Below are 14,805 nucleotides of genomic sequence, written 5' to 3' on the forward strand. Positions count from 1 at the left end.
CCCAAGTAGATGCTTGTCACGTAAACGAAAGACTACCTTGTGACTGTCATACGGTCTGGTCAGCTTCTAAGAGCTAAAGTGACATTACATCACCTAAAAGTACTTGTACTAATTAAATTAGTTCTTGGTTTTTATAATGGCAACATGCAGTCCCAGCCTCTTTAATAAGACGAAACCATGAATAACTGTAGCTATAATGAAATGGCAATCGTAACGCTCGATATTACCATAAGCAATTCTAGAAACTTCATACATCTACACTGTGCTGGAGCAAACAAAAAAGAGTTAGAATAGCGTGAATTCTTATAGTTCACATATGGCTATAGTTTGGCATCCTATTTACTCACAATGATCAGCAAAATCAAACTACAGGAGGAAAGAAAAGCATACCTTTATATTAAGCATACCCACAGGATTTTGTTTTACCTTTCTGGAGTTTGGATATTATCCAAATCTTCAATATCCAGCACCATCTGCTGTGACGACTCCTTGGCAGATTCCGTTTTCTCCTCTGCCAGCTTCAGATAAGCCCGAACAACATCCTCCAAAGACTTGATATTTACCTACAAGCCAAACAACAAGATGGTGAAATGTCTGCTTGTATTCCAGACAGGTGCAACTTTCATCTGGTATTCAAAGTAACAAACATTAGTATAACACTGTGGATATGGAAAGTGAAAACCAATTAACATCCTAAAGCCGAGATGCAGCAGGAAGGAATATGCTACTTACCAGTATGCATCTGTTCTTGGCATGTAGGGCTGCTGACATTCATATCTGTGCATAGATCGCCGCCTAGTGTGGGTCCGGATGATTGCACCTTGTTGTCCTGGAAGAGTCTTCGAAGTATCACGAGATAGGTGACTCCTCCCCTGGACTACAGTGCGCATGGTCATCTTCTCCATCCTCAGATTGTTTTTCGCCATTGTGGCAGAGATGGAGATAGTAAAGTAAGAGATGTCCATGCAAAAGATAATGCTGCAGCTGCGACAGGCACCAGGGAGGAGGGCGGGCGATATGAATGTCAGCAGCCCTACATGCCAAGAACAGATGCATACTGGTAAGTAGAATATTCCGTTCGAGGCATGTGGGCTGCTGAATTCATATCTGTGCATAGACTGTATAGCAGTATCTCCTCTAGCGGTGGTCACCTGTGCCAGCTGCAGCAGTTTGAAAGAGGGTTTTGAGGACAGCCTGGCCTACAGCAGCTTGCTGCTTTGCTTGTATGTCTACACAGTAGTGCTTTGTGAAAGTGTGTATGGTAGTCCATGTGGCTGCTCTACATAGGTCTTCAAGAGGAATATTTCCTAGGAAAGCTATGGATGCCCCCATTTTTCGCGTAGTGTGTGCTCTTGCGGGGGGACAGTTAAAGTGCGTTTAGCTTTTTGATAACATATTTGAATGCATTTAACTATCCATCTGGCTATTCCCGACTTGAAAATGGGATTTCCTTTATGTTGTGGTGAAAAAGCAACAAATAATTGCTTTGTTTTCCGAAATGATTTCGTTCTGTCCACATAATAAAGCAGAGCTCTCTTTAAATCCAGTGTGTGTAGGGCTCTTTTTAGCTACTGACTGTGGATTCTGGAAGAACACTGGCAGTTCTATTGATCGATTAATATGAAAATTGGATATGACTTTTGGCATAAACTTAGGGTTTGTTTTAAGTATGACCCGGTTAGCATGTACTTGCATGAAGGGTTCTTGAATAGTTAGTGCTTGTAACACGCTAACTCGCCTGAGTGAGGTAATGGCAATCAAGGATGCCACCTTCCACGTTAGAAATTGCAGTTCGCATGAATGTAGAGGTTAGAAAGGAGGTCCCATAAATCTGGTAAGTACTACGTTTAGGTTCCAGACTGGGGAAGGTGGGTGTCTTGGAGGAATCACCCTTTTAAGACCCTCCATAAAAGCCTTGATTGCTGGGACTCTAAACAGTGAAAAGTGTTGCCTGTTTTGAAGGTATGCTGCTATAGCAGCGAGGTGTAGTCTTATTGAAGAGTATGCTAGGTTGCATCTTTAAAGATGCAGGAGGTAACATATAATGTTTTGTATGGAAGCATCTAATGGGTTGATCTGATTATTGTTGCAGTAAATAACAAATCTTTTCCATTTAGCTGCATAGCATGCTCTAGTAGTTGGTCGCCTTGCCTCCTTAATGATGTTCATGCAGTCTGGAGGCAAGTTAAGGTATCCGAATTCTAAGACTTCAGGAGCCAGATCGCTAGGTTCATCTGATCTGGATTTGGGTGTCTGATTTCTCCGTGGTTCTGAGTTAGAAGGTGGGGTGCGAGGCGCAGCCTTTGATGAGGAACTACTGAAAGCTCTAGGAACGTTGTGTACCATGGCTGTCTCGCCAATGTGGGAGCAACTAGGATTAGTGTGAGTGAGTGTTGCTGCAGTTTGCGTGCCACCCGCGGAATCAGTGGTGCTGGGGGAAAAGCGTACGCAAATCTGCCGGACCAGTTCATCCATATCGCATTGCCTTTTGACAACGGATGTGGGAACCTGGCGGCAAAGTACTGGCATTTTGAGTTTTTGTTTGTGGCAAACAGGTCTATCTCTGGATGCCCCCACTGGCTGAAGAATGGCTGGAGAACTTGGGGGTGAATCTCCCATTCGTGTAGTTGCTGGCTGTGTCTGCTGAGCAGGTCCGCTATTTGGTTGTCTTTTCCTGGGAGGTGTTCTGCCAGGAGAAAGATGTCTTTTGGAATTGCCCACTTCCATATGCTCTGTGCCAAGTGGGACAACTGTGGAGAGTGTGTTCCTCCCTGTTTCTGGATATAGTACATTGCTGTCATGTTGTCCGTCCGGATCAACACAGTCTTGCTGTACAAGTATTTTCGGTATGCTTTCAGGGCTAGGAATATCGCTAGCAACTCTAGTTGGTTGATATGCAGTTTCTTTTGTTTGATTGTCCACAGCCCTTGTACTGTGTAGTGAAGGAGGTGGGCTCCCCAGCCTGTCAGTGTTGCGTCCGCTGTTAGTACTAGTTGTGGAACCGGCTCTTGGAACAGTCGCCCCTTGGAAAGGTTTTGTGGGTTCCACCATTGAAGAGAGTTGTGAGCGCGACTGTCTACCAACACTAGGTCCTTTAGTTGTCCATGAGCTTGGTTCCACTGCCGTGCTCGGCATTCTTGCAATGGACGCATTTGAAGTCTGGCATGGGGGACAATGAATATGCAGGAGGCCATCATGCCTATGAGCTGCATGAAGACTCGAGCTGGCAGAGAGTATTGTGGCTGAAATTTGCGAATGAGCATCTGCATGCCGGCTATCCTTGCTGTGTTTGGATATGCTTTTGCCACTGAGGCATCTATAGTAGCTCCCAGATATTGTTGTGTGTGGGATGGTTGTAGATGCGATTTTGGGTAGTTTATCGAAAAGCCTAGGCTGTGTAGCAGCTGAAGTGTCTGAGACGTGTCTCTTGCAGACTGTTCGTACGATCTGGCTTGAATTAGCCAATCGTCTAGGTACGGGAACACATGGATGTGTTGCCTCCTGAGATGTGCAGCCACTGTTGCTAAGCATTTTGTAAACACTCTTGGAGCCGTGGTTACCCCGAAGGGGAGAACTTTGAATTGGTAGTGTTGACCTTCTATTGTGAACCTGAGGTATTTTCTGTGAGCTGGATGGATGGGTATGTGAAAATACGCTTCCTTGAGGTCCAGTGTTGCTAAGAAGTGTCCTTTTTGTAGCAACGGGAGCACTTGCTGTAGTGTGATCATATGGATGTGCTCCGACAGTATGTATTGATTTAGGGGTCGGAGGTCCAATATTGGTCTGAGGGAACCGTCCTTCTTGGGAATAAGTAAGTATAGGGAGGATACTCCTGTCCCTTGGTGTTGGAAAGGGACTGGTCTATGGCCCCCTTTTCCAGCATGCATTTCACCTCTTGTAGCAGGGTGATGTGTTCCTTGGACATAGGACGGTGTCTGGGTGGTATGTTTGGTGGAGTAGAGGTAAGTTCTAGGCAATAACCATACTGGATAATTTGTCTTACCCACCTGTCCGTGGTAATTGCGTTCCAGACAGGTAGGAACTGTTGGAGTCTGCCTCGGACCTGTGTTGGGTGGTCTGGAGGTAGCGTGATGAAGTCACTGTTTTGCGGCAGTGGAGGATCTGGTGTTATTGCCTCCACGTCCTCTTCCCTTGTTATTGTTGCCCCTATAACCTCCTGTTGGAGTTCTTGTTAAAGGAACCTTGGGTGTTGCCTTTATATGTCGATGAGGTCTGTGAAGTATTGCCTCGTGTAGCTGCTCTGTATGAGGAGCGTCGAAAGGAACCTCTGTGTTGCTGAAACTGCACTGCACCCATTGATTTTGCAGTTTGTGTCTTTCTTCATTTTATCTAAAACGGTATCGACTGCAGGGCCAACAAGCATTTGCAATGCAATAGGTCTCGCAGTTGTTAAGAGTTTGAGCCATTGGCATTGTAAATGGCACTGCCTTTTATTTATGTGTTGGTTTTTAAAACGTAAATAAAAGGCATTGTCAATTACAATGCCAATATGTTAAACTCTTGCAAATGTGAGGTGCACTGTGTGAGTTTCAGTGTTGTATTGGGGGTGCTGCTGCTTGTCAGGACTGAGGTGCACTGGTGGAGCGGTGTGTGAGTTTCAGTGTTGCATTAAGGGGGTGCTGCTGCTTGCAAGGACTTAGGTGCACTGGTTGAGGTGTGTGAGATTCGGTGTTGCACTAAGGGGGTGCCGCTAATAGCAACGACTGAGGTACACTGGTGGAGCGGTGTGTTGTAGTGTTGCATTGGGGTGCTGCTGCTTTTTATGACTGAGGTACACTGGTGGAGCGGTGTTTGAGTTTCAGTGTTGCATTGGGGGGTGCTGCTGCTTGCAAGGACTGGAGGTGCACTGGTGGGAGAGGTGTGTGAGTTTCAGTGTTGCATTGGGGGGTGCTGCTGCTTGCCGTGACGAGGCGCACTGGTGGAGTGGTGTATGAGTTTGTGTTGCACGGGGGTGCTGCTGCTTGTCAGGACGGAGGTGCACTGTGTGAGTTTCAGTGTTGCATTGGGGTGCTGCTGCTTCTCATGACTGAGGTGCACTGCTGGAGCAGTGTGTGACTTTCAGTGTTGCATTGGGGGTGCTGCTGCTTGTCAGGACTAAGGTGCGCAGGTTGAGATGTGTGTGTCAGTGTGGCATTGGGGAGATGGTGCTGCTTGTCAGGACTGAGGTGCACTGGTGGAGAGGTGTGTATTTCAGTGTTGCATTGGGGTGCTGCTGCTTGCCAGGACTGAGGTGCACTGGTGGAGCAGTGTGTGAGTTTCAGTGTTGCATTGGGGGGTGCTGCTGCTTGTCGAGACTGAGGTGCACTGTGTGAGTTTCAGTGTTTTATTGCTCACATTACCAATCCATTTGTCATGCCTCGAGCAGACGTGCCCCGATTTCTGCCTTGGCAATTAGCTGCTCACATGGAAAGCAGCGAGTGCCTGGAAGCCAGTCGTGCCACTAACCCCACTAGGGCCGGGATTAATATTCATAAATCAGAAGTGCGAGCAGCGCGCATGCGCCGTTGTGAACATGTTTGAAGGCTACAGTTCGCCACCGAACTAACGCCATGGGAGTACAACGTAGGTGGGGCCATCCAGGTGTAGGTTTGGCAAAATTATGTAATGTTTTCCATGTTAAATCCTGATGCCAATTACAGGTTTTACGGAATACACACGAGCAGGGGCAGCCATCTGCGCGCAAACTGCACACGATTATACCCTGACGCACAGAAAGCGCACAATAAACCAGCGCATCAGACATGCAGCTTTCACAGTTCCTTCCAAACAGTTTCTGCTCAAATTATGGCTCCTGCGATTTTTAATTATGTGACCGGACAAGCATAGCGAAAAGCAAAACTACAATTGATACGCACAACCGAAGAATCGGAGTTTACGAGAGATTCCTGAATTCAACCAGTGCATGCCCATCTTACTAAACTGGCGCGGGAAACCGATGTGGGCAGTACTTGGGTGCTCATTCAACACTGACTGCTCCCCTCAGGGGGTGACGGACGGACGGACGGACGGACGGACGGACACACACACACACACACACTGAAGATCGGGTTACTGCATGTGCGGGCGCCTGGTCGCGTAGAAAACAGTTGCCAGCACATAGGAAAAGAGGCGGTCAAGAGAGGGGGACCGGCCGGGCAAGGGGACCATGAAATGGAGACGGGCACGAGGATCCCTGGAAGACAAGCAAGGAATAGAAGCAACATGTGTAAAGACAGGTCACAGTGGGAAGGAGGGAAAGGAGACCCCAGGGCAAGAGGGAGCCAAAACAAGACAAGTCAAAACGAAACTGAAACGAGCCGCGCGACGTGAGCGGTCTACGGTAGAAGCTCACGAATGCGACCCAATCCCAAGGCGCATGGCAGAGTGGGAATCCGACGCGCGCGACCCAATCCCAAGGCGCGCGTCGGAATCAGACTCTGCCATGAGTCTTAAAGTGCGCTTGGCCAGCTCTTGTCTCCACTCGTTGTTGGCGGAGCCGACAGCTATAGTCCTCGCTGCGAGAGCGCGCTTTCTCCAAAGCGAGACCTAAAAAGGAAGTCTTGGTTGACTGGCTGGTTAAGAAGGGTGGACTGCACCTCGTTCGTAAAGCCCGAAATACGCAGCCATGCGCGTCGTCGTAAAACGCTAGTGTTAATAGACCTGACAGCAGTGTCGGCTGCGTCAAGCGCACATTTGATGGCGGCGTTTGTAATACATTTTCCCTCCTGTATGAGGTCATTAACTTGGGCTTTAAAAGGCTCAGGCAGGTGTTGCATTAAGCCTTCGAGCTGATCATAGTGTGCCCTGTCTTAACGAGCTAGCAGAGCTTGTGTATTCGCAATTCTCCATGAATTGGAGGCCTGTGATGCTACCCTTTTCCCAGAAGCCTCTAGTATTTTGGCATCTTTATCAGGAGGAGGAGCATTCCCTGTTTGCGAGTTGGCCCTTTTGCATGCATTAGCCACTACTAGTAAGTCTAAAGGTAACTGACCTCTGATATAGGTAGGGTCTGTAGGGGCTGCTCTATATTTCTTTTCAATCCTGGGATTGATTACACGTGCTATGGCTGGATCTTTAAATATATCAGGCGAGTGTTTTAACACCCCCTTTAGCATAGGAAGTGTTCTTACATTTTTCTCTGAAGTAGGGAAAGAGTCAAATAAGAAGTCTTCGTCTATAGGGTCATTGTGCAGGTCTACGTTGTGGTACTGCGCTGCCCTATTAGTTGGTTGAAGACAATAGTGTTGTCAGTAGGTGACGGTTTGGTTGGGTATGAGGGGACGTCAGGGATGGGATGCGCGTCATATGGGTCTGTTGGTTCTTTCCATGGTTCATTTTGGGGGTTAGGATCCTCTGCATAATTATAATCATGCTGAGGATCTTCCCCTGTGTCGCCCTCATTGTCCCCATGATGAGAAGGAGAGTAAGTAGCAAAAGGAGTAGTAAGTATAGTAGTATAGAAAGGAATGAAGGGTCTAGAGGGAGAAGTCCTTAAGTCCTTTTTCTTCAGAGGAATGGGGGAATGAGAGTCTGTGTCCAGTGGTCTCTTCTTCCTGTGTAGGATTGTGACTTTACCAGTCTCAGGATTAATATATATTTTTGCCTGGTCGTCTGATGGATCCGGATAGAAGAGTTCTTCGTCCACTGTCCGTGGCCGTGTCCTTGACTTTTTTGGCGTAGTCTGTTTTGGATCGACTATCGCCTCTGGGTCGATATCCCCTTCTGTATCGACGACTTTCGGTGCCTTTTTGGTCTTTTTCGGCTCGGACCCCTTCTTCGGGTGGACGAGTGATTTCGGATCGACCGGGTTGTTCGGTTTAACACGCTTCTTGTGCGCAACAGGTTTTTTTCGGTTGACTGTCCTTTGCCGAGTCGATTGATTCTTTTGGATCGACCGGTCTTTTTGGAGCAGTTGACTTTGGTTCAATAGCCTTCTCCGGCTGGGTTACAGGCTTCGATGCAGCACCCTTTATGTCGACGACCTTCTTTGGTTCGGCGACCTTCGGCACAGCAGGCTTTTTTGGGTCGACGGCCTTCTTCGGGTCGGCGACCTTCGGCTCTGTGGGCTTCTTTGGCTCGACGGCCTTTTTATATTCGGCGCCTTTAGGCTCAACGGCCTTCTTTGGATCGGCGCCCTTTGGGTCGGCGGCCTTCTTCGGCTCAACGCCTTTGGGCTGTAATGCCTTTCGGTTCGACGCGCTTCGGGTCGACGACCTTCTTGGGTTCGAGTACCTTCTTTGGGATCACGTTACTTGGCCCTGGGGCCTCTGAAGGCTTTATCTTTGGTTTCGGAGCCGAGCCGGACGGCGGGGCAGGCGAATGTTTCTTCAGATCTTGGCGAAGGCCTTTTGGCGATGCCTCGACCGGAGCCTTCGGTAACAGGCTAATCGGTGTCAGTGGCCTCACGATTTGCCCCGGTGGGATCTCGTCGTCGGAGTCAAAGTAGTCCTCAACGGTGACGATCTCTAGGTCCGAATCTGGAGCTTCCGGTAGTTCTTGGTCATCATCGAAGATGTTGTCTGGTTCCTGTGCCTGTCGCTGCATCTCTTGCCTAGCGGCCCGTCGAATCCGGATGGTTTCCTTCTACCGGAATTGGGCAGGTTTCTTCCTTATGGTCTGGTGATAGGCACTTGTTGCATACTGAGTGTTTGTCAGTAAGCGGGAACTTGGAGTGGCATTGTGGGCACCTTTGGAACGGGCTCCTTTCCATCGTGGCGTCGAAAAGGCCCAACGGCCCGCGTCGACGACCGGTTCGAGATGGAAAGTTCGATCGAGTCAATAATTACCGAGCGAGAACAATACAGTTGAAGTCGAAGGCCTTTTGGCCTTTAGAAAAGTTTTGTTTCGATTCCGAAGTTGGAGCATAGGAATAACATCCCAACCCAATGGCGGAAAAAACCAATCTGAGTATGGAGAAGATGCCCATGCGCACTGTAGTCCAGGGGAGGAGTCACCTATCTCGTGATATTTCGAAGACTCTTCCAGGACAACAAGGTGCAATCATCCGGACCCAACACTAGGCGGCGATCTATGCACAGATATGAATTCAGCAGCCCACATGCCTCGAACACAATGTTGTGTAACAAAATGCTGGAAGTTTAAGAAAGCTCTAGATCAACTAAAGAAGCAGCATCAACATCACAAAACGTATGGGATCAAACATTTCTCCTGCTTTCGACACAATCAGAAAGTGGAGGCCTGCAACTTCCACTTGGATATACACAAAGACCAGCGCAGTCCATTATTAAATATATGAGGTAAGAATAGTGAGGGAGAGAAATCGAGCCAGTCATAAGTGGGTAAATGGATCTCAAAGGCCACCTAGTATCAAAAGGGGCAGCATCAGAGTCCAGTACAACAGGAGGTGTGGTCAGAGCTCAAAACAAGTGGAAGTTGTGCCAGTGTCCTAGTCCATTACGAGGTGGGTAGCATCGGCACCAGAAAAAGAGAATTTCAATATCCTTACCTGCTGGCAGATATTTTTGTACTGATATAGTCCTTCTTTTGCCAAATGGCTCTTGCGAAGGTCTACACAGAGCTCCAGGTACTTCAGCATAATCGGCTCGTGAATTTTCTGCCATGTTCGATGCTTCTTACTTTTGATCACGTCGTAAAGAACGTCAAGAGCAGGTTGCTTTTTGCCAACTTCAAGAAATTCTGGAATGAAAAAAAAACAATGCCTCAATGTATACATCGCGGCCGAGTAACTGAGAAGTTTGAAATGAGGAGTGAGTAGAAACAAAAAAAAAAGCAAAAAAAGCTAGGCAGGGTTAGGGGAAGCAAAAGACAAGCTGCAGGGTGGATGGGTGCAAGCCAGGGGTAGTAACTATTTAAATGGGAAAGGGCACACCAGAGACGCAAAGAAAATACATGCACTTTAACAGAGTACTGAAATGAAGTGTTGAAAGAAAGACATAAAAGTAGTTTCGTGAATGAGAGAAGTAAAGCAGTAGGATAAGTCATTCAATCAAAACGATGGAAAAGCAGCTAGGTTCCAAGGAAGGAACACCACAAGAGAAAGGAAAGCCGTTGAGTACAAAGTAAGAAAATTAAAGTGACAAGAAAACAAACCAATTGTAAGCAACAGGCTAGCCCAAAGCCCACTATGTTTTGGAGAGGTTCACTTTTAGCTGCCTATCAACTAATCAAACTCTCCTCGGAGCTTTGAGTGACAACTTTACAATGGTAGCATTGGATAATATTAACTTCGCATCTCAAAGGGATCGTGGCCACATTAGTAACAAACTGGTTGCAGTAGGAACAGTATTTGTATAATCGGGTGCTACATCAAACTGCACACTTCGACCAAAAGAGGGCTGTGAGAGTGATGGAATATACATCATTAATTGAAGGAATTCGGTTTGTCAGCAGCACACTTACTGTTAACAATACGAAAAGATGCTTATAGTACTTATAAAACTGTTGGAAAACGAGGCAGCATCTGTGAGGTCTGCACAAACATGACTACATTTGTCCTTCACTGGGAACTAAACACCCAATTGTAGCGCCTGACTCTCAGAGGGTAGTGTTGCAGAGCAGTTTGAGGCTTACTCAAGGGAGGTGGTGTGGGCTAGTAATCGCCATTTGCGAGTGCGCAGAAATAACACTCAATAATTGATTGTCCAGTCTGTACTTTGACTTATAAAAGTAAGAGTACATTTATTAAACACACACACACACACTATTCAATACTATGCACCAATTTACAAATATACATAAGCTGTTGGAATTACTTTATGACATTGCATAACATCTCCACCCTTCCCGCAAGGGGGATGGGGTCTTGTACCACCACTCCCATGTATGCACATCATCTTGCCCCCAATACAGTTAGTTGAACAAAGCCTGGCGCGAGGGCCCTGCGCACCGGCAACCCACCCAATTACCGCAACAAGCATTTGCAATGCAATAGGTCACGCATTAGGAAAGTTTGAGCTATTGGTATTGTAAATGACATTTTTGATTTATGTGTTGGTTTTGAAAATAGCGAAATTAATAGCTTTGCATTTACAATGCCAATAGTTAAAACTTTGGCAAATGTGACACCTATAGCATTTGTAATGCAATGTGTTGCATTTACGTGACTTACATGTATTGGTATTACAAATAACAATGGATTTTTTTTTTTTAAATAATCAATACTTAAATAAAAGTTAGTCATTTATAATGGCAATAGCTTAAACTTTTGTAAATAACTTTTGTGAAGATTATGTTCAGTGTATTTTATTGTGACGAAAATCCAAGAACAGAAGTGAAATATTAACATTTTTTTGTGACATTTGTAATAAAGCTTGAAACATTGAGAGAACATCTTTGAACCAGTTGTTGTTGAATGGTTGCACAGATTGAATCCTGTGGTAGCGAACGAGTGATGCTGTGGCGTTTAGTGATGCTATGGTAGCGCATAGTGATGTTGTGGTATCCCTGAGTGATGCTGTGGTGGTGCGGAGTTATGCTGTATGCTATGTTTTGTTATGCTACGCTATGTTTTTCTATCCTGTGCTTTGATTTGTTCTGCTATGTTTTGTTATGCTATGTACTGCTATGCTGTTTTGTTATGCTGTGCTTTGTTGTGTATGCTGTTTTGCTATGCTATGTTTTGTTTTGCTATGCTATGTTTTGTTTTGCTATGCTATGTTTTGTTGTGTTTTGCTATGTTTTATGCTATGTGCTGTTTTGTTATGCTATGCTAGGTTTTGTATTGCTATCCTATGCTTCGTTTTGCTATCCTATGCTTCGTTTTGCTATCCTATGCTTCGTTTTGCTACCCTATGCTTCGTTTTGCTACCCTATGCTTCGTTTTGCTACCCTATGCTTCGTTTTGCTACCCTATGCTTCATTTTGCTATCCTATGCTTCATTTTGCTATCCTATGCTTCATTTTGCTATCCTATGCTTCGTTTTGCTATCCTATGCTTCGTTTTGCTATCCTATGCTTCGTTTTGCTATCCTATGCTGTTTTGCTATCCTATGCTGTTTTATGCTTTGTCATGCAATGCTTTGTCATGCAATGCTTTGTCATGCAATGCTTTGTCATGCAATGCTTTGTCATGCAATGCTTTGTTATGCAATGCTATGTTATGCAATGCTATGTTTTGTTGTGTTTTGTTATACTATGCTTTGCTATGCTATGTTTTGTAATGCTATGTTTTGTTGTGTTTTGTTATGTTTTGTTATGCTATGTGCTGTTGTGTTTTGTTATGCTACGTTTTATTATGTTATGCCGTTTTATTATGTTATGCTATGTGCTGTTGTGTTTTGTTATGCTACGTTTTATGTTATGCTATGTTTTATTATGTTATGCTGTTTTATTATGTTATGCCATGTTTTATTATGTTATGCTATGTGTTGTTGTGTTTTGTTATGCTACGTTTTATGTTATGCTACATTTTATGTTATGCTACGCTGTTTTATTATGTTATGCTAGGTTTTGTTATGCTATGCTAGGTGTTGTTATGCTATGCTAGGTTTTGTTATGCTATGCTAGGTTTTGTTATGCTATGCTAGGTTTTGTTATGCTATGCTAGGTTTTGTTATGCTATGCTAGGTTGTGTTATGCTATGCTAGGTTGTGTTATGCTATGCTAGGTTGTGTTATGCTATGCTAGGTTGTGTTATGCTATGCTAGGTTGTGTTATGCTATGCTAGGTTGTGTTATGCTATGCTAGGTTGTGTTATGCTATGCTAGGTTGTGTTATGCTATGCTAGGTTGTGTTATGCTATGCTAGGTTGTGTTATGCTATGCTAGGTTGTGTTATGCTATGCTAGGTTGTGTTATGCTATGCTAGGTTGTGTTATGCTATGCTAGGTTGTGTTATGCTATGCTAGGTTGTGTTATGCTATGCTAGGTTGTGTTATGTTATGCTAGGTTGTGTTATGTTATGCTTTGTTATGCTATGCTTTGCTAAGCTTTGTTATGCTATGCTTTGCTAAGCTTTGTTTTGCTGTTTTGTTGTGTTTTGCTATGCTATATGTTTTGTTTTGTTATACTATGCTTTGCTATGCTTTGTAATGCAATGCTTTGTTGTTTTTTGCTAAGCTATGCTATGTTTTGTTATGCTATGTGCTGTTGTGTTTTGTTATGCTATGTGCTGTTGTGTTTTGTTATGCTATGCTGTTATGTTATACTATGCTTTGCTGTTTTGTAATGCTATGCTTTGTTGTGTTTTGTTATACTATGCTTTGCTATGCTATGTTTTGTAATGATTTGCTTTGTTGTGTTTTGTGAAGCTATGCTATTTGATGTTATGCTATGCAGCACAATGGTACAGCACCCCACACAGTATATCTTTTACAATAACATTGAATACATTCTTCAAAGAAACATTTTCTTTGCTTTTATTATATCAACATAGGATATATTCAAGCATGATTTTTTCAGTAATGAAAACAATTTAAAACAATTTAAAAAGAATTAACACTATCAAGGATGACGTATGCTCCTTTTTAAAAAAAAAAAATGAAACTAACAATTTGAGCTTTATAGATTGTGGTGCAATATTATAACACCACCATAAAGGTGAATTCATTCGACTGACTCATAGATTTTAGTAATAATCAGGGGCCATATCAATAATTAGGAAAGTTGCATGTATTTTATAAGTTGGTCAGCTTTGGTTTAAAGGACATGCCACAACTAAATAAACCGGCAATCACAATCCACTCTCGCCCACTGTGTGATCTGTAATAACACATGACCGCATCCTTTTCTTTGTTTCCTTTTCCATCAGGCCACTTATGCCTTGTATACCCTTGACGCTCAACAAACTAGAAAATAATAAGAAATGACAAATATTCTTTTTCAAAATAGCCATATATGAAAAGGTTTGTGTTACTGATACTATTGGCGCTTAAACAACCAGAACACGATTATATATGTACCATCACAAATCTCTGTATTTCCTTTGTTAATAGATCATTACTGACAAAACTTAAAACCGTGATGGCAATTGCCCCATAAAAAGATTTGTGTGATAATATTGAAATCCGTAGAAAAACTTTCCGGTAAGAATATATCCTATGTTGATATTATCTCCATCTTTTCTCTCATCTTTAAAAAAATCACAGTATAGGGTCTCCATACAATTCAGTTCCTCTCTGACTTTAGTTAAATGCAGAGCATGACCAGCTTCATCACTATAATGATGGAAATTTTGCTTATGTAATTCCAATGACTGTCTTTGATAAAGAAAATTATATGTCACTAAAAAGATAGTCAAATAAACTAGTGAACGAGTTGATTTAAAATCTGTTGTCCTCCACTCTTTAAGAAACCCGAAAATGTCACTAAATCATTCAGCTCAGTAGGACACTTATGAAACAATATATGATGTGATTTAATTGTTTTTCATAATCAGAAAATGTATCATGAATCTATGTTTTAAAGTGTAAATAGCTTTTTGTATAATATATGTATTTGTATGTTTGTTTATTGTAGCCCTGAAGAAGTCCTACGGACGAAACGCGTTGGCTACGTTTCTTCATTTTAAAATTTGAAAATTGTTAATAAAAGCAAAGAAAAAAAGAACCTCCAGTCCTACTGAAATGTTTCTTTGAAGAATGTATTCAATGTTATTGTAAAAGATATACTGTGTGGGGTGCTGTACCATTGTGCTGCTTTGAATTATTGGGAGTCATGGGGTATATGACTTCAGGTTAATAGCACCCACAACAAATTCACTGAACCATACCACATAGGATAAATGTGCAGAGCGTTTGGCCTGATACCCCTGCTTGGTGTTTTGTATTGATGTTATGCTATGTGGGGGGGGGGGGGTGGTGTCTGTGCCGTGGGGGGGGGGGGTGGT

General features: G+C 43.9%; 1 protein-coding gene across 4 annotated transcripts in view; it reads right to left on the bottom strand.

Annotated features, from left to right (window-relative positions):
* EIF3A (eukaryotic translation initiation factor 3 subunit A) overlaps positions 1–14,805 on the bottom strand; it is a 1,009,075-nt gene that overhangs the window by 947,074 nt on the left and 47,196 nt on the right. For all 4 annotated transcript variants that reach the window (XM_078643910.1, XM_078643908.1, XM_078643907.1 and 1 more), the window contains exons 2-3: positions 9,467–9,657; positions 427–563 (exon numbers count right to left, since the gene is read on the bottom strand). In XM_078643910.1, the coding sequence (XP_078500036.1) occupies positions 427–563; positions 9,467–9,657 (328 nt within the window). The remainder of the gene's footprint in view (positions 1–426; positions 564–9,466; positions 9,658–14,805) is intronic.

This window comes from Lissotriton helveticus, chromosome 5_1, assembly GCF_964261635.1.
Source record: "Lissotriton helveticus chromosome 5_1, aLisHel1.1, whole genome shotgun sequence".
NCBI classification, from domain to species: domain Eukaryota; kingdom Metazoa; phylum Chordata; class Amphibia; order Caudata; family Salamandridae; genus Lissotriton; species Lissotriton helveticus.